A 27,419-nucleotide genomic window follows, 5' to 3' on the forward strand; every position below is an offset into this window, starting at 1 on the left:
ACCATCTAATGGTTTTAGAGGCCCTCACAGGAGACAGCAGCACCTCCTATTCTGCAGTCTGTAAGCAAGACCGCTCAGTGCATTCCTCTGAGGAGCTCATTTGTGGATGTTGAATTCATGATACCCCAATTTCTATTATTAGAAATAACCTAAGCATGCATACAAGCCAAAGATCTAAACCTTTACTCTTTAGTTTGAAACAGTTTTATTGCATAGTTGATTTAACGGAGGAGGAAACTAAAACTACTACACTGATTAATTCATATACTTAAAGTCAACATCAAAACTGACCTTCAAGCAGCAGAGATATCTAAAAACATTATTAATTTTTAAATAATTTCCTTTGGTATTTCCTTAATATTGTGATGCTAATTATTAATTAAATCAATAAAACTTACTACAAAAGTATTTTGTGTGAGACAAATATTTTGAAGTGATAGTTCACCAAAAAAAGAACGTTCTGTCATTATTTACTCATTCTTTATTGCGCTTTCTTCTATTTAGCACAAAAGAAGATATTCTGAAGAATGCTGGTAACCCAACAGTTAATGGTAGCCAATAACTTAAAAAAAATACTATGGAAGTCAATGGCTAACGTCAACTGCTTGGTTACCAACATTCTTTAAAATATCTTCTTTTGGGTTCAGCAGAAAAAGAAAGTCATGCAGGTTTGGAACAACTTGTAAGTAAATGATGACAGAATTCTCCTTTTTAAGCAGATGACAGAATTAGTTATTAAATGTTAAACAAAACAGTTATTCAACTTTTGAATAAATTATACACAGAAAGCGAGCAACACTTCCATCCCAATCATAATCATTGGAGCCATAACTGTAAGCCTATGCAATCTGAATGAGCATGACCTCACTGACTGTCTGAGCACAGAGTTCTGGACTGCATGCTAAAATAAATGAAGCCATCTACACTCTAATACACATGCTATCTACACCTTTTTAATTATTATGGTGGTGCTGTAGTTTTGTCACATCACCCGCTTTCAGTGTATATCAGGCAAAAGCCCCAACATCTGGCCAATTAGCTGCAGTCATAATCTTAATCAATTGTGCAGCTCTGACCCAATTTACCTTCTGAATGTAAACAATTCATAAGTGCATGTTATTGCACTACAACCACATAAAAACAAATTAATAAATGGCAGCGTTTATAGTCTTAAATCAAAACATAGTAACTTGCTCTAAAACTGAAATACTTTTCTCTTTAATCTGATGTATTTATTTATTTATTATTATATTTTTTGTGTTGAAAAGATTTTTAAATAAAATGTAAGAATCTTACCCCGAACTTTTAACCAGTATTGAAACGTCACATCATCAAATGTTTTGTTTGTAAGATTTGTTTAAATATATATATATATATATATATATATATATATATATATATATATATATATATATATATATATATATATATATATATATATATATATATATATATATATATATATATACACACACATACATACATACACTTTCACCAAGGCTGCATTTATCTGATCAAAATTATAGTAAAAGCAGTAACATTGTGAAATATTATTACAATTTAATACAACTATCCTCTATTTCAATCTATTTTAAAATGTTATAGCAAAGCTAAATTTTCAGCAGCCATTACTCCAATCTCCAATGTCACATGATCCTTCAGAATTGATTCTAATATGCTAATTTTATGCTTTTTCTTGTTGTTATCAATGTTGAAATTAATTGTGCTGCTTAATATTTTTGTAAGCTGATAAGCTTTTTTTCCAGGATTCTTTAATTAATACAAATTTTAATTACTTTTTTTTTAACAGGGCGGCACTAATTTCTTTACAAAGAAAGCAAACATAATCAAATAGATGTTCTTTTTATAGTAAGAATTAAAGCAGTTATATGCACACATCTGTGTTTGTTTTTATGCGTAGGTGTGTGTGTCTCTTTCCACAAACTTGTGTGTGCATCTGCTTGAAATTTTGGCCACAGCTGAAGCAGGTGTGAACAAAATCACACCATTCTATTTTCTAATGAGTTTGGGGTCTGTGGCCGGCAATGACTGAAGTGAAATCCAGCGCTCTCCAGGCCTTACACCCTCTAATAACAGCCATCTGTCTTCATGACTGTCTGCAGGCTCAGGGGAAGGAGGAAGACAGAAAATAAGAGATGGGTGGATAAACACTTTCAAAAATAATTTTCAACCAAAAATTACAGCAATATTTGTTTTGTTTTGTTCATTATAACGATCGAAGTAGAGAAAGGGCAGAGATGCATGATGTTTATAAATGATACAGATATTTTTGTATTAAACTCTGAACTGTGCAAGGCTCAACAATGATTTTTTTTCTGCAGCTATTCAGATTAGGAGTTACTTTTACTTTCTCTATTCTAACTGGCTACAACACACACATACACACACAACTAATTTATATCTATTTTACAACAATAAATAAAAACAATAGTATTTTTCCTATATTATTCATATAAAATACAATAAATTATTAAATAAACATGGCAATGATGATGACTACAAATTCTTAGACAAATTTCAAGATTATGATGAACTAAGGAATTTCAACATCAAAAGTTTGTATGTATACTCTTATTCAGCAAGTACACATTCAACTGATCAAAAATTATAGTAAAGACATTTCTGTCATGACAGCTCTCAGAGGGATTGGCATGGTAATGCATGACAATGTTAATATGTTTGAAGCAAATACAGAGACTTGCTATATTGCCAAATCATCCACAACATGCCGCTGTGAGCATGAAAGAAATACTGCTGCTGCACATATAATATATATGGAATAACCCCCATATAGCATACATGAATCACCCCGTAGCAGATCTATACAGGTGGAGCTGGGGAAGGTGGAGGATTTCTAAAGCATGCTGCAACTGCTACAGCAAGCACTAGTCATATATTTGAATGTTGAGCAGTGAGCTCATTGGCTACCGATACCGGAGAGAACCAATCAGCTGTGCCATGTGAAAATGATGTCATTATGTCAGACTGAGTTAGACCTATCAGACTGTGCCATCTAGAGTTTCATGCCAGAACTTTGTATTTATAATGTTACAAAAGATTTCCATAATTACAATTCAATTCTTTTTATCTCTCTATTCATTAAAGAATCCAGTGAAAATGTATCATGGTTTCCACAAAAATATTAAGCAGCACAACCATTTTGCAACAATCTCTCACAATATTACTTTTTGCTGTATTTTTATTGAAAAGAAAGGCAGCCTTGGTGAGCATAAGAAACAAAAACAGAAAACTTGGCCCCTGGTTATCTTTACTATTGTGCACTTTAACAGAAGCGGATTAATTTAACTTCTTACTGCAATCCTTAAACCTTCCAGACTATTGTTCCCCGATTTACATGTCTAACCAACAAATAATCTATGATCACATCCAAACCATGCATGTCCGGCTCTACGCTATCTAATTTTCTGTGCATCAGAGTAATTTCATCCTCCTCTCACCTCGTGTTTGAGAACCACCCTATCCTCGCTGTGTAGTGAAGTGAAGTGAAGTGACATTCAGCCAAGTATGGTGACCCATACTCGGAATTCGTGCTCTGCATTTAACCCATCCAACGTGCACACACACAGCAGTGAACACACACACACCGTGAACATACACCCGGAGCAGTGGGCAGCCATTTTATGCTGCAGCGCCCGGGGAGCAGTTTTGGGGTTCGGTGCCTTGCTCAAGGGCACCTCAGTCGTAGTATTGAGGGTGGAGAGAGCGCTGGACATTCACTCCCCCCACCTACAATCCCTGCCGGCCCGAGACTCAAACCCGCAACCTTTGGATTACAAGTCCGACTCTCTAACCATTAGGCCACGACTTCCCCCCCACTCACATCCCCTCTTTGCAAATGTGTATTATGCATTGATCTGATTTACAAGATGATGACACACAGACAGCGAATTTAACATTTTCAAGCAGTAGTTTCCCTGAAAATCAAAAATAGGACTTTTGTTTTCCAATCACAAAAGGAATGAATGGGGAAAGTTGCAGGCAAGTTTCATAATGGAAAAGAGCAGCTTAAGAAATCTTCTAAATATCTTCTTTTGTGGTTCGCAGGATAAAAAAAGTAATGTGATTTGTAAGGAATGATATGAGGGTCAATAAGTGATGAAATTTAATTTCTTGCACAAAAGACAGGATTCGGCAAGATTTTGCGATCTAGAGCCAAAGTTATATATTAGGCAATCACAAAGAGAAAAAGAGTGTGATGAAATAAAAAAAGAAGATAAGGGTGCAGAAAAGAGGTTACATGCGCAATCATTCACACACACAGTCGTTGCTTTCATTTCCTGACCACTGGCCACTCACTGCAAAGTGAGTGTCACTTCATGCACACCATTCTGTCTTCACCTCTTCACCTCAATATAATACTCTCATCCTCCCATCAAATCAGAGGAATCAACCACTCCTCAGGCAATGCACCTCTTCTTACCCTTCAGTCCTTTCTTTTCCCCCTCTCATTTTATTTATTTACTCTTTCTCAGAAAGTACTCAGACCGGCTTCTGTAAGTTGGCTGACCATTTCATACACTAAATCAATTCTTGCGGCCATCTTTACAATTTTAGGTTTAGATGTTAGGAATTTTTAAACTTAAATAGGCCTATGATGAACTGTACCAGTAAGTCTTTAGTTGTAAATTTACAGCTGATTTTTTGCAAAAATATTTATTTTAATTTATTGAACCATAGTACCAAAAAGCAACTTACAACATATACTTTTACAAAATATTAATAAAAAGTTATTGAAATTTGTGTAATGGTGTGTAAAATTAGTGTAAAACAATCATCACACTATTCACAATGTTGCTTCATTCTTAAAGCTAGCAAAATCACCATAAACCCATTCAATTTGATCGTTTAGCTGTACTTTGGATGCATTTCAAGAGCGCATTTTCTGGAAACCAAAAAAAATAAAAATTACCTTGGCCATTATATACAGGACCGACTTTTCATTAGCCTACAGGACTCCCACTACATACTGATGAGACACTAACACTACATACTGATGTCCTAAAATCTGAATAGCCACGACAGAGGAAGCAAGCGGAGGGTTTTCTCTGTCGACTGCAATCTTTATATCAGACAGAAAAAAAGAGAGAGAGTGCACACAATCCCTACAGGGACTGAAAATCGATACAAACGCTCTTCTAAGAATGCAAAGCAGGGCCACATGAAAAGTTTTGTGGAACATCAGCAATTCCAAAAAACTTTGCGCTTCTGCAGACTAATCAAAACATTAGCATTTATAAGAAAGTCATTCACAAGAACAAATCAAAAATTGTTACTGAAGAGCTTCTGTCGCTAAATGTACTAAAGAAATTTAGCTTGACTCCTTTCAAACCATCCAAAGTCAAAGCAGTAGAAAGTAAAATATGGAAGCACAATGTTAAAATATTAACATGGTTATTAAGAGCAGAGTATGGCACTGAGGGCAAAAAGGGCCTCAGGCGTACAGCGCATTTCAAGAACAAATGAGACTATGACGGGGTCAAACAGCCAGAAATAAGTCTCTTAAACTCGTGTGTAAAGCAGATGGGTTTTGTCTAAGGAAAATTTGCAAACAAAACAAAAAAGAAAAGAAAAGAAAAATATAAAACAAAATATGAGAGAGTACTCTATAAATTGTTTTTTTAATAGTTTTTAATAGTTTTTTTTTAATAGTTGCCTCACTGGAGCTTAACTTTAAAGTTAAAGATTAATCAAAGGGATATTATAGTTAGCTAAAACTAAAAACATAAACTTTAACTGAATCAAAATATTTAAAAAAAGAACTTAAAATTGTATATTAGGCATACAAAAAAAATTACAAAATACAAACAAAATTACAAAAACCGAAAATATAAAAATACAAACTAATTCAAAATATTAATAAAACTTCAATAGTATCGCCATGATAGCAAAATATCCCTGATGTGCATGACCTTTTTTTTTTTTTTTAATCTCTGGTGTTTATTGGGGATTTTAAGAGCAATGATCCAAAAGGAAATTGACTCTCAATAATTATAGATGAACAACAATTAGTGGTAATAAACAAAAACTATGCTTGGAAATAGCTTGTGAAAGTATATTTTATTAAATACTATACACTTAATAATACTTAAAAAACAAAAGCTATACTAGTAATATTTAAAAGCCAAACGTATATAATTTTTAAAAGAAATAGTATAAACTATATGAGTGAATTGATTTTTTTTTTTTTTTATAGTACAGTATGTAAAAACAAACACACAAAAATATTTTGGTACTGGGTACTTGTTGAAAATGTTGGGTAAATGGTGCTCCATAAGCTTTTAACACAAAAACTGTGTAAACATCAATGGAACTGAAATATGAATTTACACTGGAAAAAAAGAGGGATTTGCCTCTTCAATTCAGAAGTCCATGACACGCCACTGGTGTAAAATGTTTATGTGTCACTCTTCATGACATGATACTGTCGCTGACTATCACAACCATCCGCCGCTGTTGCAGAACCAGAAGAGCCGTGTGGGTGGCTGTTGTTAGCTCTCACGTTCAGAGGAAAAAAACCTTTCTGTGCTCCATTTTTTCTTTACTCTCAAAAGCTTTACAGCACATTTATAACTCAATCTTACTCACTGAGTCTTGAATTTATGTTATTTCTGAATTGTAAGCTCGTTGCCAGAAGCAAGTGTTTCCTTGCTCGTCATCAAAAGTTGCTACATATAGCCAAACATCTGCCTCTCGCTTCATATCGCAGAGACGGAGAGCACCCAGTGTCTTTGTACTCACAGATGCTGCTTTCTGCATTACAACATGTCTATACAAAGCTGAGAGAGAGGAAAATCAGTGACACTAATTTGCATAATGAGGGGAAGTTCTGTGATGACCACCTTCAATATCTGGAGTTTCAGCTCAGCTCTGAAGCAAAGGCCAAACCTGAAATTTAAAATGTAAATCAGCCGATGCCTGTGAATGCCTTAGATGCGTTAGGTGAAATGGCTTTCAGATAGATATAAAATGATGGTAGGCATTGATAGTGAACCTATACTGACATGATCTGCATTGTCTCCATAGAAACAGGATGAAACCATGGTCACAGCACTGGTGCAAATACTACCAATTCATTCAGATTCTACACCCACTGGGAATAAAAACTAACAACTTCCAAACTTGGCACCTCAGTTTAATACAAAAGCCCAATGGATGCAGAACAGTCAGTAATTTCTGCATTTCTAAGACTCTTATAATGCAAAACTGAAGTTCTACCATCATGAAACATTTTTTTATCAAATATTTTTTTAACAATACAGCATCTGGCATCCTCTTCTTCAATTATCTAATTAAAACACGTGCCTCTGGGTCAGTCTGTAAAGTCATTCTGCCAAATTTACAGGTTGTGAAAGAGGGGCACAAATACCCCAGCAAAGAAATCCACTTGGCATATTATGTAAACATTTTGCACACTTGTTTATCAGGCTTTGTTTTGACAAATGCCCTTGCTGTCATAGTCATCTGATTCTGCACACACACAATACATGTGCAATGAGCAAAATAATGTTTCATATTAATCAGGATACTTAATGTTTACGAGAATAACTATGGTAATGTAATCATCCGCAATGTGGATTATGATGAGGCTGCATTAATGCATCTCCTGTCCCTCTGTCATGACTGTGTTAGAGTAGGAGATTGTGATCCTCAGACTTTAGTCTAAGTGCTCCCCTGATGATTTAAGAATGCTTGTGGAGCTACTGGGAATTCAGATTTTTTTCAGATTTGTATATACTTCACATACATACATATACGGTATATATACAGTATGTGTGTGTATTTTAGCATATTTTTTCAATATTTTATATTACGTTATAGACATACTATCATTTTTATTTTTGTTATATACATTGTATTTTATATAAAATAAATATTAATAACATCTTATAATTATTTTTATTAATACAACTTATAAACACTACAGACTCACCCACACACTACCATTACACACTCTGAAACATACACAAACATTACAAATTAACATAAAAACATTAAACCTATCACCCTTTTGTGAGAATTTTTTTTTTCAAAATCCTGAGTTTATATCTCATGATTCTGAATTTTTTTTATTTATGATTTTTTTCTGATGAGTTTATGTCTTATTTCGAGTTTATATCTCTCAATTCTGAGATAAAAAAGAAGTGAAGTGAAGTGAAGTGACATTCAGCCAAGTATGGTGACCCATACTCGGAATTCGTGCTCTGCATTTAACCCATCCATCGTGCACACACACAGCAGTGAACACACACCGTGAACATACACCCGGAGCAGTGGACAGCCATTTATGCTGCGGAGCCCGGGGAGCAGTTGGGGGTTCGGTGCCTTGCTCAAGGGCACCTCAGTCGTGGTATTGAGGGTGGAGAGAGCGCTGGACATTCACTCCCCCCACCTACAATCCCTGCCGGCCCGAGACTCGAACCCACAACCTTTGGATTACGAGTCCGACTCTTGAACCATTAGGCCACGACTTCCCCACAAGAAGGATAGATAGATAGATGGATAGATAGATAGATGGATAGACGGATAGACGGATAGACTCCATGGTGGAGACATGGCTTCTATAGAAAAAAAAAGAGCAAGACCATAAAAATAAAAGAAAAAGCATAATGTTATCTCCTTCTTCATCAAAACAGTATGTACATTGGATCACTATTTTTGCTTCACTAAAAACACCAAGATAAAGAGATTGTAACAGTGTACAGTAAACAAATTAATTCCATTTTAGCTTTTAAAGTCCTCCAGTTCATCCATTGTGCTGCCAAGTACATTCACAAATGCTGGGCTTAATTATCTAAAATGAGTGTAAATGGTTACCACTAAATGGAGGAAACTGTAAGTGCAAGAAGCTCAGGTACAATCCAAACACACTCAGTCATCAAATCTGTCCTTTCCCTACAGTAAACCTTTATTCAAAATCATTATATATTTTCATTATTAAGCCCAAAAGACACATTTTGTTCTATTTTGAGCCCTATGTGAATCTGGATCCACATCAGACCAATACTAGCTGAGTCTGGAGCAGATGCACAGCGAGTACCTCAATCAATCACGTTAGACCTAAAACAAAGCATACAGGCCTTTCTAACACACACAAACTCATAGATCAGCATCTATTCCTGTCAACACACCATTTGAAAAACCGAAGAGGCTCGGGCTCCAGACCTAAACATAATATTGCATTTGAATGACAGGTGTGTGGTTTTACCTGTGTTCCTGTCTGGGAGGATACAGCAGCGTTGTTGCACTATGCTCAGCAGCACCTGTCAGGTGGGGAGAAAGATAGAGGCATCAGGGGAGGAGGAAGAGAAACATAGAAATAAAAAAGAAAAAGAGAACAAGCATGCATGAATGCGCATGCAGTCTAAACAGCCATTAATTACAGACAGGGGCTGTCAGGTTTAGAAAGTGTTAAGTAGCCCCCAGGTTTCCCTGCTGTGTGTATGTATGAGGCAGGAACGGCTGTGTGGGTGAATAATTTTATACTGAGAATCTCTTTACATGGGTGTTAGCGGAGAAAGAAGCCAAAACAGGAGATTAGAGCACAAATTTGTTCACTGAAAGAAAACAGAGGCTTCTATATACACAAAATGCTCAAATCCGACACCATTGGCACGTACATGAGATCAGGAAAGTATGTATTATAGTAGAGTACAGGGATAAATCTCTCATTCATGCTGAATCAGATGTAACTCGACCATGCCTTTGTTCCATAATTCCTTCATAACACCAGTCTTCTCTCCGACTTCTGTGTTTCTGGAAGTTCACATGGTACTTGCATGTCTTCAAGGCCACCATTAAATAGTACTCAAGTAAACTGCAAATAACAGTGTGCTACATCATCATCATATGCAGATGAAGTATGAAAGTATCAATATGAGCAAATAACATAACATTTGATTTTGGTTGCTGATAAACACTATATTGCCAAAAGTATTGGTACACCCCCTTCTAATGAACAGGTTTGACTATTTTAGTAATTTCCATGAGTACAAATCTTAAGGTTTAAGTATATAATGATATTCTAGGGAATTGTGTGCTTCTAATTTTATATCAACAGTTTGGAAAGGACCCTTTTCTATTACAGCATGACAGTGCCTCTGTGTATAAGGCAAGGTTCAAAAAGAAATGATTGATTCAGTTAGTGTGGAAGAACTTGACTGGTCTGCAGAAAGCCAAGTCCTAATCCCAGCTGAACACCTCTGGTGTGACTTTAAATGCAGACCTTGAGACAAAAACACATCACCAAACACCAGTGACTTGTACATAAACTATATGGACTAAAGTATCGGGACACTCCCTCCTTTAGAACAGAAAAAGGCACTTCCAAAACTGTGGCAACAAAAATGGAAACATAATTCATGTTTTTAAAAATTGTATTTCCATCTCTGTTGCAACAGGTTTGGAAGTCTCTAAAATGACTGTACTCATTTATACAAGTCACTGGTGTTTGGTGATGTGTTTTTGTCTCAAGGTCTGCATTTAAAGTCACACCAGAAGAGTTCAGCTGGGATTAGGACTGGGCTTTCTGCAGACCAGTCAAGTTCTTCCACACTAACTGAATCAATCATTTCTTTTTTAACCTTGCCTTATACACAGAGGCACTGTCATGTTAAAATAGAAAAGGGTCCTTTCCAAACTTGCTATAAAATTAGAAGCACACAATTCCCTAGAATATCATTATATGCTTAAACATTAATATTTATACTAATGGAAATTACTAAAGTAGTCAAACCTGTTCATTAGAAGGGGGTGTTCCAATACCTTTGGCAATATAGTGTAATTTTGCTCTCTAAACAGAAACACAGTATACGACTTTGAAAAGTTCTGAAGATCAGATTTTATGTGCTATCCTTCACACTCTGAGCCTTTTACATTGCTCATATTTTACAGTTATGCTGAGTTGAACATAAAACCATAAATCAATCTCCATTTAACTGCATTTCACATCTGCAGTCAAGCAGAACAAATGTACCCTCCTAAAGCATATTAGGATGTCGCTGCCATCTAGTGGCCGGGTGGTATAGGTACTAGACTTTTCAATACGTGTATCAGGAGAGAAGGAATCAATGCAGCATTTTCACAATACAGCTTATAGCATAAAGTGGAAAACTTTACTGATGAACTAATTATAATTTTCCACCCAGTCTAACTGATGTCTCCGAAATACAAGTCATTCTCACAATGTTAACAAAACCAACAAAGTATGTAGACAACTGGGGAACGTTAACATTAAATTATTTATTATTATCAATAGAATAGAATAGAATAGAATAGAATAAAATAGAATAGAATAGAATAGAATAGTATAGTCTTTGGTCATGATGAGCATCTGATGATTCAATCTGGAGGATTCAGGTGCGCAGAGACTCTACGCAGCACACAAAAGAAGGAGCTATTAACCGATCAACTGGAAAATTATCACTTGTGTGTTGGCAGAGATAAAATAAAGTAGACAGAGGACTATTGGGTTTAGTGTGAGAGAAACCGAGTGTGATGGAAAGAGAGAGAAAGAGAGTGAAATTAAGCATGCGCAATGTAGATGAAAGAAAAGGGAAGAATGTGTCACAATCCCTCATTCCCAAAATAAATGGCTTCCATCTTCCATGAATGTATTTAGCTCACTGGAGGAAGCTTACGGAAAACTGATTAACATTTATGAAATAAGCTAAATGAGGAATCTGATTACAACAGAGTCTAAACAATTCATATTAGCATTTGGCTGCAGGAGATTCTGAAGTCAGACTCAGGAGTGAGGAAGGCTGAATTTACTAGGTAATTTTACTAAGTACATAAATTTACTAAGTTGAATCTTAAACATAAACCACAGTTGAGACTTTCTTAGTTGAGTTATTCTGAAAAAAATAGTGTTCACTCTGATTCACTGCAGTTGTAAAGGCCCATTCACACAAAGTATGATAACTATAAAGATAACTATGCCAATAAAGGTAATAATCATTCTAATTCAGTGAGAATGTCAATGGTTTTATCATTCATCAGCTGGAAATAAAATGTTCTGAGAGGGATTCCAACAAGTTCCCCTGTGTTAGTTATTGTTGCGGTTGGGAACTGTCCTTATTCTCACAGAATTAGAACAATTAGTAAAACTTCATAGTTAGCTTAAAAAAAAAAGTTACAAGGCAAAATGATCCTGATTTTAAAGATTTCACAAGGTCTCCTAACTAACTAGCAACTAAATTAGTTTTATAAAATAATCCAGACATTTACTTAGACTAAAAAAAAAAAGTAAAATAATCATTTTAGAGCTGCTTTAAAGCATAACTAAATTCTGTTTGTATCAGTAAATCATAATTTTCCTGTTTAACACTGTAAAGCTGCTTCGAAACAATCTGTTTTTTATAAAATGCTATATAAAAAAGGTGATTTGAATTATGTCATTAGTGTGGACTAATTATAGTGCAATAAAAACCATGTCACTCTGAAATGCTTTGAAACAGAATCTCAGGTGCACTTGAATGAGTTCAGCATTTGCTCAAGACTTAACTTTAGAGCTGTAGCTCTCCATCCAAACTCTGCATCCTCAAGACTACATCCTCAGAAGCTGTGGAACCTGCGCTTACAATTCAAATGAGCCATCAGAAAGTGAGAGAGAGGGATAACTGAAATTGAAATCAAGAGTTAAGGAAGGAGAGAGAGAGAAATTTCACGCAAGAGCAATTCCAAGGTTCCCCTGCACAGAACAGACATCACACACTGAATCCTGAGCTAAAGCTCAAAAGTCAAATCAAACTCAAAGTAGTCAATCAAGAGAGAAACTGTTGACCAGTTGGTGCACAAGGACACACAGGAGTCCTGCTGATACTGACCAACTTGCACTGATTCCCATTTCAAGAGGAAAGACTCTTAAGCAGATCTGCTATATTCTATGTTTGTCCTTATATCAGAGAGCTGTTAAGAAAGCCAAGGCCTCTCATTTTTCTAATCTTATTAAAAGAAATCACTGTACTCCTAAAATACTTTTCTCTGTTTTTAACTCTGCTCTAAATCCTCCTACTAATTCTTTTTAAAAATCCTTCCTTTGCACTTTCTGAGAACTTGTTTACAAAGTTACAAATTTGAGGGCTCAGATACAGGTAATAGATTACGTTACGTTGAGTTGCCACCTACAAATCCAACACCTCCCTAGACAACATTCAACCTTGTATCTTTACAAACAGTCAAGGAGGTGATCACAAAATTAAAGCCCTCTTTCTGTCCCCTTGATATAATACACCCTCGCTTTTTGAGGCATATTATTGATACCGTGGGTCCGGGGCTGGTATCACTGTTGAATAGCTGTTTGAAATCCGGGTCCATTCCGGACAACCTGAAAATGGCCATGGTTACCCTGGTTCTCAAGAAGCCCTATCGGCCTATATCCACCTTACCATTTATCTCAAACGTAATGGAAAAAAATGTGCTCCTACAACTTCAGTCTTTTTTAACTGATAATCACATTTGAAAAATTTCAATCTGGTTTTCTCTCGACCCCAGGCAACCTAACCTGTAGAGTTCCTCAGGGTTCTACCTTTTCTCCCACACTCTTCTCTCTTTATCTTCTTCCTCTGGGCTCTATTTTCAGAAAACACAGCGTCTCTTTTCACTGTTATGCCCATGATCTACAAATTTACTTGCCTTTGACTAAGAAAACAAATTTCGCCATTAATACTCTTACTGCTTGTCTTGCTGATGTCAAATCATGGCTTTCTAAAAACTTTCTGTTCTTGAACCCAGATAAAACCGAAGTTATTGTTTTCAGTCCCTCCGAACATAGGGCAACTAAATCTCGGGAACTTAAATTCCTTTATCTCTCCCCATGTTCGGAATCTGGGTGTGGTGTTTGATAATTCCTTAAAATTTGATAAACAAATTAGTGCTGTAGTTCTAGCTTCTTCCATATTCGTTCCCTTTCTAAAATCAAGTAATTTCTCTCAAAAAGCTCTCTAGAAGTTGCTATCCATGCCTTTATTGCATCTCGGCTGGATTATTCCATCACCTTCTACTTTGGTATATCAAAGTCTCAAATCTTGCGGTTACAAGTAGTTCAAAATGCAGCAGCTAGATTCTTGAAGGGGTGTAAAAAGTCTAATCATGCCACTCCCCTCATGCGATCACTGCATTGGCTGCCAGTTCATTATCGAATTGAGTTTAAAATCTTGCTACTTGTCTATAAATCACTTAACAATCAAGCTCCATCTTATTTGTCTGATTTACTCCACCCCTACACTCCGGCGAGGGGACTAAGATCAGAGGGCAAACTTCTCCTCCAGAACCCGCTTAAAAACCAGGGGATCTAGAGCCTTTGAACTTACCAGTTCACATTAGAATGGCTTCCATTTTATCTGAGTTCAAATCATATCTTAAAACACATTTTTTCTCTGTAGCTTTTAACATGTAGTAATGTGTGCTTTTGAATGGTTTTAATCTGCTTTTGTTGTTGTATTGGTCTCTGAATGGTTTTAATTCGTTTACTGATTTTCTCCTCATTATATATTATTGCTTGTTGTGCAGCACCTTGTTTCGTGCTTAAATGTGCTCCAGAAATAAAACTGAACTTGAACTTGAACGTGATTTCTGACTGCGTTACTCCTTCAAAAACATGTGTTACTGTTCTCTTTTTTATAATCATTCTAAATTATTTTATTTTCAATTATTCAAATTTTGATTTATTTATGTTTTTAATAGAAGCCTCTCATAACTCTTTTGTAATTAAATATATTTTAGAAAGTTTTTTATTCCTGTGATGGCAAAGCTGAATTTACGGCAGCCATTACTGCAGTATTCAGTGTCACATGATCCTTCATAAATCATTCTAATATGCTGGTCTTGTAACATTATTTATTATGTTGAAAACGTTGTGCTGCTTAATATTTTTGAGAAAATGGTAATACTTTTTTCAGGATTCATCTATGATGAATAGATGACCAGCTGCATACATTATTTAATTGATTAACAGAACATTTTACAGTGTTACGTTTATGCAAAACACTGAACCGCAATAGGAGGTTTGAGAGAGAAATTGGTGTAAAAGAATATGGAAATTGACTTGTGAGGTGAAAGATGCAAGTGGAGCAAAACTATAAAAACAATATTGCAAATACACTGAAAATTCTCACCAATCAGATGCATCAATTACTTAAATAAACCTGATTTAACACCTCAGATAAAAACTGTGAGATTTTCATCACATCTGAAAATGTTTGAGATGGAGACTCTTTTTAAGCAAGAAAATCTCAGCAAGACCAAAGTTAACTTTATCACCAGAGCAACCCAAGCTCTCACAGAAACAGCCAAGTAATAAAGAAATGAGGTTGGTGTCGTGTGGGTACCTGTGCTGGCATCATACAGCACAAAATGAAATTGACTATTTTCTTTAGAGTTAATGAACCTCCGCGCTCCCCTGAGCTTCGGGTGCAGGGAAACTGACAGAGAGGAGCTGGCAACCCAGAGCTCATTTTTCTGCCCAAACTAAAGTACACTGTCACGTTCAATGTTCTGCTTAGTCGCTTGTGACGAGGATAAAGTGCGAAGAGTACAAAAAAAGAGAAAGAAACAAACTCATAAACCCAAGGGCTTCCCTTTCATCTCAGATAACACATAGGAGTTCACCCAGCAAATACAAATAAAAAATCCAATTAAAACTCATCTAACCACTTGAGACAGTCAACAGATGTCATTAGAAACATGCATAAGTGCAAGTCACTGTCGGAAATCTTCTATTTTGGACTCTAAGAGTGAGTTTCACTAATATGGAGATAAAAGAATGCAAGTTTTTTTCTAACGATTTGTCAATGATCAATTTTTCATACTATATGAAATATATCGTGTGATGGAGAATCCATCTGTACAATAATCATTGCCCTAGCTGACCCTCACAGGACAGCAGCTGGCTCATGATAGAGTGTGTGTGTGAAATCTCTGTGTAATCAGTGTGTGTACACTCACGGTGTGCTTAATCAGTGTGTATATAATCAGTGTGTGTCTAATCGCAGCTCTCTAAATTACTAAATAGCTCCAACTGTCACAATCGGGGGGGGGGGGGGGGGGGGGGGGCACTCTGCCGCACAAGCAGACACTATCTGGGGTTGCTCCATGCATGCATGTGTGTGCGCATAGGTTTCCAGAACTCACACTTTTTTCAGGAACCTCTTAATTCCCAGAGTAATTGGGGGAAGGAGGAGCTCTGATACAGCACCACTAATTACAGTGTTTTCTGGAGAAATGTTTCATGGTGTGGCCCACAAAATACAGCAAGATTAAACAGTTTTAACCTACAGTCAGAGATGACAAGGTCAGAAACCACAAGAAGGGTTAGAGGTTTTAACCATGAATTTACTTTAAGTTTTCAGTATCAGACTCCACTGATGTATGTAAAAATAATAATACTAATTTTGAAATTAGCCATGTTTCCCTTCATATTAAGAAGTTTCTCTCTCTAATCTTAAAACCCAGCAGGCAGCAGTGTTATTTTAGTATTGTTTCTACTTTAGTTTTTTCAATTTTATTTTAAATTTCAGTTTATTTTAGTAATTCTGTGCATGTCATTTTTATTAGATTCTATTTAGATTTAATTTCATTTTTAGTTTTAGTCATTTTAGTACTTAAAATTATTTTATTTCAGATAGTTGCCAAGGCCAAATTTTTTAAGTTTAATTTTTAATGTAATATTTGTAGGGGTGTAACGGTACACCTATTCGTACCGAACCGTTTTGGTACGGGTCTTTCGGTTCGGTATGCATGTGTACTGAACGAATACAATATTTCTTTATTTTTTTCAGGAAATTCAAATAATAAATGGCGCTTTGACCGTCTTTGATGTGGCATGACAGATCGCTGTATAAACGCCTTGGAGAGCCACTTCAGAAACGTGCTGGTATAATCCCAACACAAGCATTGACTCGAAAGGCCGCGATCAGCTCCGGTTCCTGCATACTCCGTTTGCAGTGTGTTTGCGGTGCGTATTTTTTTCCGCACCCATGTTAACGGATCAGACTGTTCACAATGGAAATGTAGTAATTTCACAATAAATCGATATAATTAAAGTCTACTTTCAAAGTTTCACAGGCTTTTTGGCAAGGTTTAAAACAAATAAAAGTGCACTTTTAGATAAACAAGGCAACATATGCACTTGTGTCTTGTGGAGGTAGAAAAACAAAGTTCTTTAAGACCCGCTGTACTGTTTGTAATAAAAATTTAAATGTAAAAGGCACGAGAGCCCGACTGTTTCTGTCTGTGGTAAGTTTTAATTTAAATATTTGTGAAAAGTAGGCTGTAGCCTATGCTGTGTTTAAATGCGTTTCCACTTGCTTGAGCAATATACAAATCTTGAAGCCTTTATGCATTTAATATGTTGTTTATATTAATTGTGTTTCAACGTGAATATGTCTATGAAAGATTGTGTAACTGTAGGCTACTGTGATAAAAGAGGATCACAATGCTGAAAAAGCACTTTCAGTATAGGCTAAGAACGTTTGGATTTGAAATCCAAATAATGGATAAATGTTGTGTTTGTGGTAAACAGCCAAGGATCAGGAGCGGACTGCAAATGCGTCCTGTGTGAAAGCACAATGAGTTCATGCTGCTTCTGCCCTGCATACATAACGCACACGGACTGCATATGCACTGCAGACGGAGCATGTGTGAAACAGGCGTGAGCCGTAACGCACCGCAGACTTGTGCAGAGCAGAGCACGAGTGAACGCCATCATTCCTTCCTCGGTACTACTAACGCGAATAAACATGACTGAACATCTCATGCCTCATGTAATTGCTCAATCAGTGTTTCGACCACGGAAAGACATCAACAAAACAGCGTGGAAATAAAATGTCACGTAGCATTTCATTTACCTCAGCCAGTCATCAGTGTCCACAGCTCATTAGTTCACAAGAGAAATGAAGTCTAGAGAGGAGCATTTACACCATACTCATTATATTTGACTAAACCTGTTAGTCTTAATTATTTAATGTATACGTTTAAATTAATCTGTTCTGAAACATGCTATGACAGCCAGTGTGTAATTGAATATATTTTAACAAATAGCCTAGAAATTGTATTATTTATAAGTTAATTTAAAAACTGCATTATGTGCAAGTTACATGTTTGCATACAATTTTTTTTTTTAAGTTGAAATGTTGATCATCTATTTAAAACTAAATAGTAATTAAATTTAAGTTTGGGTTAAGTTGTTAGGCCTAATTGTAACCTTATTATGTAAAAGGGCTTTTAAGCATAAGCTGAGTTAGATTTTTATCACTAATAAAATGTAAACTATAACTGAATGTATAGAGCAACTTGTTTAGTAAACCATTGTTTATTTAAAAAAATAAATAAATAAAGTTTCGTTTTTCCCCCTGCTGTACCGAAATCATACCAAACCGTGACGTTAAAACCGAGGTACGTACCGAACCGTCATATTTGTGTATCGTTACACCCCTAATTTTTATTTATTTATTTATTTTTTCAATTAATGAAAAATCACTGGTATTTCTATTTCTAGATGATATCAATAACCCAATATTTTCATATTATGATCAAAAAATTATAAATGGCCAGCAAAAATATTTTATACTATACTGTGCAAATAAATAAACAATAAAACACTAAAACGCAAATGACTTTTTTAAAATAATTTAATTGAATTAGGCATCACACAGTATTGAAATTAACAGTATTAAAATGGATATTCGTTCTGAGATATGCGAAAGATTACAATTTAACAATTACATTTTTTTGTTTTTAAATTATTAGAATTTTTAAAGCTTAATTTTAAGTGTTAGATGATGTACTAAATAATCTAAACATAAAAATAGAACAAATGAGCATGAACCATAAAAGTTTGACTGATACGAATAAATAAAAACAATTCTCTAATATCAACCACTACCAATATATTGCACAATCCATTCTAGTAATGTCAACCTGATATTTCAATGTTAAATACTTTTTTTCATGATTTTGTGATCTCTGAGACCCCAAACATGTGGATTAGATAGAGTAAGTGAGGGTTTTTGGATGAAGACATTTAAACTAGCAGCCCACTGTCCTTGCGTCATTCGTTCATTAATTTGTTCAGTCATTAATTTTCATGTCATCCTCTCGCTATTCCCTACTTATCTTGCCGGGTAACAAAGCATCCAAAGAAGCACTAACACATGCCTGCATAATGAATGGGAGAAGCAACTACACAAAGTTTACAGACACAAACACACACACACACACAGAAACACTAGGTTTAGCTGCCATTCAAGTTGATGACACAAGCACACATGCAAAACACAAAAAGCATCTTGCGGCTCTAGGTCCATGAGTTCTCCTGTCATAACACGTTTTATAGTTCCAGATATGAGCTAAAAATAAAGGCAATCCCATGGAGTGTTTTATTCAAAAGGCTTCACTTCCAAGACAACTAGGGAAAGAACAATAGAGGAACTTGCATTATGAACCACATTATAACCTGCAGTAGGTATGGACTTTGAAGTTTGTTCAAAAATGCAGTTTAGAGCTCATTATACAGAAAAAAAAATGCAATTGACCCATTAAACTAACATTAAACTCTAATTACAATTCTGAAATTGCTAATACTAAATAATGGTGAAATGGTCAACAATAATTGAACAAATGCTAATATTGGCTCATCACTGATTGCATCCAAGTAACTAGAACAAAATTCCACACCTGTGTTAAACCGATTTGAAGTCAAGTCACTGAACTGAATAAACAATGTTTAAAGATATTTACAGGCAATGATGCTATATAAGAAGCTTTAATAAACTCTCAGCATGGACCACAGAACCCCTCAGATCCCCAGTTGAATGTGCTGTCTTTCAGCATAAGTGCAAGATACAGAGAAGGCTGATTCTGCCAGTCTGAGTTATTTCTGTAGAGTCGGTGTTTGAAACTGCAAATGAATGCTGCACCCTGCACTTACATTGACAGACAGCTGCATCTGGGAAGCTTTGTACTGCATCTGCTGCTGGCTTATGTAATATGTTTAAAATGGGCATCTTAGAGTCATTTTAGAGAACAGCTTAGATAATGGATGCATATTTTGTCACATTTGCTCTCTTGCAGTCACACCCACACACACACACACACATTTTGCAGTGTATGATAAGAAGCAATCTTGGAATCCTTAAGCTTTTCTAGCAAAAGCTACACGCACACACACACACACACACACACACACAGCCTTCCACTGTGTAAATATCATCTCAAATCAGGTGACAACAAATGGGAATTTTTCTTTACAACACTGATTGACTGTAATAGGTTAGCCCTGATATTAAATAATTATGTTATGGCCGATAACTCATAAATGGATGATAATTAAATTCCATATTACTTATTCTAAATAAATTAAAATAAAATACTATAACTAAAATTAATTGTTATAAATGCTACAGGTGGCTTCATTTTATAATGTAGGCTTCACAACATTATAATGTACATTATAAAAATGTACATTCATTTTGGGATTTGCAAAAGATCACATTTAACACTATTATTAAAGTCTTAGTGTTTTTAAAGATTAACTTTGAGTTAAAAGGCAATCTACATTAAATAATATTGGAAATCTGCATGCACAATTAAATATCCAACATCATGATAAATTATGAAATGTATTTGAAGTGTAATATTTACAATTTTGTTTTTCCAAAGTATGCCTAAGTGCAACGGAATTGCCACCCCAAATTTTCAGATTTGTGGTTGATCAGTTAAACTGTTTCAATGATCACTTCTCAGAATTTGACCTTTACCCATGTATATATAACCTAATATTGGATGACTATAAACTGTATCAGTAGGCTACAGTTTGCAAATGAGTCAACACACTACAAAACGTTGTTTTAGATATACATATTTAATTTTGCATGCATAATAGGAATGGATAATTAGCCGTTTTAAAAATTGCACTAGGCAGTAATAAACAAAGACATTACTGCAGATCTTTACAAGTCATGATCAATGTTCAAGAATGTTAAATAACCTACACTGTTAAATAAAATAATAAATAAACTTGGGTAATAATAAAAGTTACATTTCTGTCAAACCTAGAAAAGCAAATGTTCGGAATTTTGGTTGAATCACTTGAAATACGACAGGTGAAAGTGTCACGCCTTCTCTCGGCAGGTGAGTGATGTAATGTGGAGCTCTGCATCCCGCGCGCCGCCGCATATAGGCTCTTAGAGTAGACTTTAGTTTTCTTCTGCACGTTTCATGAAACAAGTATGCACAGTTTGCTGAACGTACCTTCTTCCACAGTGACATTCTAGGTTTTCCTTGAGCTTGCGGCTACATGTGAGGATGGCGGCGAAGTTTTGAGAGTGCATGTGCTCAGCTGTCTCCGCCCCGCGGGTGCAGATGCGGCGCTCCCTGGAGCTGCTGTAGCGCTTGTCCGCGCCGCTGGATGGCGGAGTTCAGGACGCACGCTCAGCCGCCATCATGGTGAGGTCGGAAGTACAACAACGCAAAGCAGCAGCACGCCGGGATTTTCTTTGCAGTTTATGGCATATGTGTGCGATTTTCTTGCTCATTTTCTTATATGCGCTTCATTTTAAATCCTGGTTCCATATATTAAATGTTTAAAATAGTAATTAAAGATGGAAAACTGCGTCTTACCATTCACTACTGTTTAAGTTACACCTGTTCGAAAAGTATATTGTAATTATAATAATAGTGTGAAATTTTGTATACTCTTGAGGAAAAAGTTATACAATTCTGCCGCTGATATGTCCGTCAGAAAAGAAGGTAAGAAGGAATAAAACTGTTTAAATGTTTACAATGCTCACGTGCTACAGATCCTTGTAAATTACGCTGCACGTGCTTTTTGTTGACATCAGGGGCTTGACTATAAACGAATTTTATTAATTTAGCTTCCATACTTGGAATATAAAAAAAGAATTGAAAAATTATATATACATGTTCTAAATTAGTATTCCAGTCCAAGGTCCTGCAAAGACTGTATCCTGCAGCCCAAGAGCAGAGTATGCTGCAACCTGCTTCCCAGGAGCGGAGCATACTTGCACCTGTGCCACCTGTAAAAAGACCTCAGTCCATCCCACCCAAGAAGTCAGGTCAGAGTTTGCTTCATACTTGCTTAAGTCATTCAGAGAATAGATCACCCCAAAAAATTAAAATCCACTCCCCCTCGGGCCATCCAAGATGTAGATTTAGTATATTTCTTCATTGGAACAGATTTGGAGAAATAATGCATTACATCACTTTCTCACCAATAGATCCTCTGAGTCTGCTGTGATTACTTATGGATTATTTGATGTTTTTGTCAGCCGTTCTCCAAATCTGTGCTGATGAAGAAACCAAATCATCTACATCTTGGATCGCCTGAAGAGTGCATTTTCAGCCCATTTTCTTTTTTGGGGCGAATTATTCCCTTGAAGTTTTAACAAAGGGAATTGATGGCTCTTTCTTTCTCTCTCTCTTTTAGGTAATGAGAAGAGTACAGCAGTACAAGGCAAAAAGCTCTACACTGTTCTTCCTCCTCCTCCTGAAGGCTACCACGTTAATAGTGGAGAGGATTTGGTCACACCATCCAATCCAGATCCCACTGACTCAGAGGAGAACCCAGCTGGTGAGTTGTTAAAAACTCTCTTGTATCTGATTAATAACACTGTATCTCTTAGATGAAAAACATCACCATCCCTCCTTTTATTTCTCTTTTAATCACACTCTCCAACAGGAAATGGATATCAGTAGTTGTGGTGAAGTCATCCTGGTAATGCCTTACTAATAATCCTGACATATTATTAGTCACTGCAGATAATATTAGCCATTCTGTTTAGCTGTATATTGATATCCTGTTTTATATTTTACTTTTGAATTATTTAGACTGATCAGTGGTGTTTTTAACATTTGGGTGAATTTTCTTTTTTTTTCCGTTTGTTTATTTTAATTGTGCATCTCTTGTTGTGGATCCAAATGATCAAATCATTTGATTCAGTGGAGCATATTATTAAGCCACTGCACCTAGAATAAAAACTCAGAATAACAACCTTATTCAAAAACAATTTGGATTTCTCATCTTGAATAAGACACAAATGAATAATTTGTATGTTTAAATCACACAAACAAAGGTATGCTCTGATCATTTGTGACATTTTATTTTGGACAATTTGAGACTCTTTCCTGCTTCTGTTGTATTGATATGGACAGGATGAGTTTACCAAAATGAGGGTCTGTTTAACATCCTTTGTAACATCCTTTGGAAATTTGTATTTGTCCTGTGTGAAATTTAATTGTAATACCATCCAAAATATGACAAAAACAAGCACCTTGTCCATAGGAGGTGACATTTTTTATTACATATTACTCCTCCAACAATTGCAAGTCTTTTAATTCAGCTGCAGTGTTTGGCTTAGTGTCCATGTTGTACTCCTCCTCTTTTACTAAAAAGCTCTGCAGATTTCCTCCTCCTACTGACTTTTTGTTGCTATTGATCTGAATAGACCTCAGTGGACCTGCAGAGTGGCAATAACTTCGCTCACAACTCTCTCTCTCACACACACACACACACACACTGTCCATGTTATTGAGGCTTCACTCGTCCCTCCTTTATTACAACCCGTTCTCATTGTATGAGCTGTATGCTGATGAGCTGAATCTTGCTTCCTGCAGTGTGTTGCTCAGATGTGCGGTCAGTTCCTCGGCTCTGAATACAGATGAAAAAAATCAATAGCTCAGCACATCTCAGTGTGTTTGTATAGTCCTGAGGAGCTTGAAAAGCCTGCAGAAAACTACTGAAAGGGCAAAGGGGTGTGTGTGTGTGCTTGCGCTATCCACTCTGGTAATTGCTGCTTATAGTACGTGCACATTTCTTGTAGGATGATTTTTATTTGAAAGAGTCTACCAAGAGCATAAATGTAATGAGGCTGTAACTGATGTCATTCAGTTGTTATAGTGAATTTATTTATATCTGTTCATGGCAAATCGGCCACTTTAAACCTCTTTCTCCAGAGAATTGAGCCTGATGCCTGTCGGATTTAAAAACCCCTTTGTAATAATTCTAATGCTGTGAGAAAGTCCATAATCCTCCTCACCAATGAGCCATTTTTGTATTTATTTTTAGATGCTGATGACCATGAGTTACATAAGAAGAGGAAAAGGAGGAGAAAGAAAAAAGTGTTACCCAATACCTCAGAGGAAGTATCCACCCCTCCAGCAGAGAGCGCTGTACTGGGCCAGATAGATGCTACACATCCCACTGATGAAGGGGACACTGGAAGCTCAGCCAGCACAGAGCAGCTCAGCAAGAATAGAAAGAGGAAAATGAAGAAAAAACGTCACAAAGAGAAAGTCCAAGCTCTTGGATTGGTGCCTCGAGCAAGAGCTGTTGAATTCACGTATGCACAGAGTGGAGATGGAAATTCAGAGGAGGTGCTTGACTTTCTTCGTACCACACAGGAGATATACCTCTCTGATCTCAAATCCTCTGGTATAACATTTTACTATACACTTAAATTATTAGATTTTTCCATATTATTTAGGATATAAAGGACATTGAGGGTATAAATATACACTACGACTCCAAAGATTGGAGTCGGTAAGATTTTTATCTTATTCTCGCAGCATTTATTTGATTAATAAAGTAAAAACAGTAATATTATGAAATATTCCTACAATTTAAAACTATGAATGACTACTTCAATAAATTTTAAAATGTAATTTATTCCTGTGATGGCAAATCTGAATTTTCAGCAGTCATTAATCCAGTCTTCAGTGTCACATGATCCTTCAGAAAGCCATTTTGATTCTAGAATGAATATAAAGTTCAAAAGAACAGCATTTATATGAAACAGAAATATTTTTAACAATGTAAAAAATTGAATGCATCTTTGTTGAATAAATGTTTATTCATGTATATATTATAGCAATAAAACAAACACACACACACACATATATATATATATATATATATATATATATATTGCTACTCTTGTCTTCAGGCTCCAGTGTAGAAAATGGCCCCTCTCTTTCCCTCACAGCAGAGGAGGCTCTGTTCTCTCGTCTCTCAGGCAGGACGCTGCCCCCTGCTGAGATCTCTAGGCTGTGTGGACTTAGGGCTGTACTGGTGAAGAATGAAGGGCAGTTAAAATCACAGCTGCAACAATTCAGACACACAAGCACATTACCTGCAGGTGAGTGTGAGTGTTTGGACCTCCCGTGTCTGAACATCAAGCATATGTGTTTTTGATTCGTAGGAATGGTTGCAAACAATAGAATACAATTCAAAGAAAAAAGTAACATTAGCCACATTGTTTTACATGTCTTTCTGTACTCATTTTATCTTACAGCCAAATTACTTTTTTTAACACTAAATGTTCATTTTTGCAACTAAAATGCCCACAAAATTTTGGGGACAATTTTTTTTGAAAGAAGTTTATATTTTTATTCATGTATTAAAGTGAGGAAGATGGATAGATAGATATATAGATAGATAGATAAATGCTGCTTTGTTGAGCACACAAACCTTCTTTATTAAACATAAAAAAACAGATGCCACTCAATTAAATGGTAGAGTGGCCTTATAGACATAACAAAATCTGCGTTTACAAAGAATGTGTCCATAGTGTTTTTGCATGACCTTTAATATATGTATGCATGTATGTATGTATGTGTACGTGCGTTTGTGAAGTCAGATTAGACCTTAACAAGATGATCAGTGTTTTCCTGAGGCGCTACAAGCACCCAGCGGATTCAGGACATTCCGCACAGGTGTCCATGGTGACTCCTAAACATAGCCTCCGTCTCCACGACAACCACAGAACATAACATTTATCCATTTTTTTCACCCATACACCATTATTTCCACCAGTAGGTCATTGACCCTGTTACTCTGTTTTTTGCAGCAGTGTGGTTTCCCTCAGACTTGTTAATAACAAAACACTGTATGAAAATACAGGTGCCATGGTGCATTTCACTAAAGCAGTTTTTATTATATAGCAGTTATTTGGTCCCATTGTGATTTTAATCTCTTTTACATGAGAGATCTGGCCAAGATATCAACCAAATTCAGGCAGAAGAAAACATAAATAAATAAAACATTAGAAAATGCACATACATTTACTACATGATCATTACTTGCTCTTTCTTGTTTTACAGATGAGGTTTCGCTAGTCTGCACACTTATTGAGTATTGGCTGGCAGAGATTCTGCCCATGCAGAGACAACAGAGGACATGACGCCCCCAGATTCAGCGCCTGAGAGGAAAAAGACTCTGAATAACCAGCAGGTCTCTGATTGTAATATCTCATTATGAAAGAGATCTTCAGTCATGCTGTTTTATAGTCAAGGATTTCAAAAAACTCGGGATCAGTCAGCTTCAGCAACAATTTGGATTCCTTTTGAAGACCCAGAATGATATAGTTTATCTTGCCTTCACATTAATAATTACTTTAAAAAATATATTTTTACACATTCTCTGCTGCTCATTCTTTCTTCATACGGCACCAGATGTTCCAGAAAGTATATTACAAACACTAATGTATTGTTATTGACCGTGACTCTGGATCAACAGTCTTCCTCAGCTCATTATGAGGAGTCTGTGGTTTAGCCTCTTAGTGGCTAATTATCTTAATATCAGAACGTCAGCAGCTCCTCGCTGATCTCACAGCCTGTTTGGATCATGACATTTAAGCTTTTATACACTAGACTGCTCGTTAACATCATTTACCCAAACCAGTGCCTCAATTTACGTTTTCTTTTTCTATTCAATGAGCTACTTTGGGCCATCAATGAGACACACTGTGACCATCAGTGTGACTAGAAAAATGTCTATAAAGATATTTATTAAAGTTTTAATTCAATTTGTGAAAGAAAAACAGATGTGTGCTTGTTTTCAGTGATTATTTGATATACCTACCTGCAGTGCAATACATACTATGATCCATTTAAACTGATTCGATGGCTTATCCATGACGTCAAGGAAGAATGACATTAGCTAAACAAGCATTTCTAGACTGCACCATGTGTGTTTGTGCTAATCTGTGACACAAGGCAACCCACAACATAGACTTGGATGTCATTATGGGATCACATGGATCTGGGTTGGCCCAGACAGAATCATTTTTTATTGCTTCCCATTATGTTACAGTGTTTGGAAATAATAACCCTGCTGTTTCTCTCAGAAATATTTCCTTACACCAACTGAAATATGCTGCGGAGGACACAGCAGGTGTTACGATGGTATTATACAGTAGCAGCTGAAAAGAACAAAATAAAATAGCTAATCATCTTGTTTTAGCAGTAGACACAGTATATCATCAGACTAAAGGCTCACTGCAGCTTTAATATCACAGTTTGTTGGTTTATTGGTTTACGGTTTATGTATCAGGGCTGAATATCCACTCAGAAGATGAGAGGCAATC

General features: G+C 36.0%; 1 protein-coding gene across 3 annotated transcripts; it reads left to right on the forward strand.

Moving 5' to 3' along the window:
• Positions 1–21,427: 21,427 nt before the first annotated feature.
• Positions 21,428–26,864, forward strand: LOC306886273 (uncharacterized protein). 3 transcript variants are annotated; one of them, XM_079443245.1, is made up of 6 exons: positions 21,428–21,786; positions 21,972–22,112; positions 22,484–22,627; positions 24,122–24,487; positions 24,999–25,190; positions 26,155–26,864. In XM_079443245.1, exons 1-6 carry the CDS (start codon positions 21,768–21,770, stop codon positions 26,232–26,234), a joined length of 942 nt encoding a protein of 313 aa, XP_079299371.1. In that variant the 5' UTR covers positions 21,428–21,767; the 3' UTR covers positions 26,235–26,864. The 3 variants fall into 3 exon arrangements, with proteins under 3 accessions (XP_079299371.1, XP_079299372.1, XP_079299373.1); XM_079443246.1 differs by having other exon boundaries at positions 25,038–25,190; XM_079443247.1 differs by having other exon boundaries at positions 21,465–21,786; positions 21,980–22,112.
• Positions 26,865–27,419: the final 555 nt, after the last annotated feature.

This window comes from Barbus barbus, assembly GCF_936440315.1.
Source record: "Barbus barbus genome assembly, chromosome: 20".
NCBI lineage: Eukaryota > Metazoa > Chordata > Actinopteri > Cypriniformes > Cyprinidae > Barbus > Barbus barbus.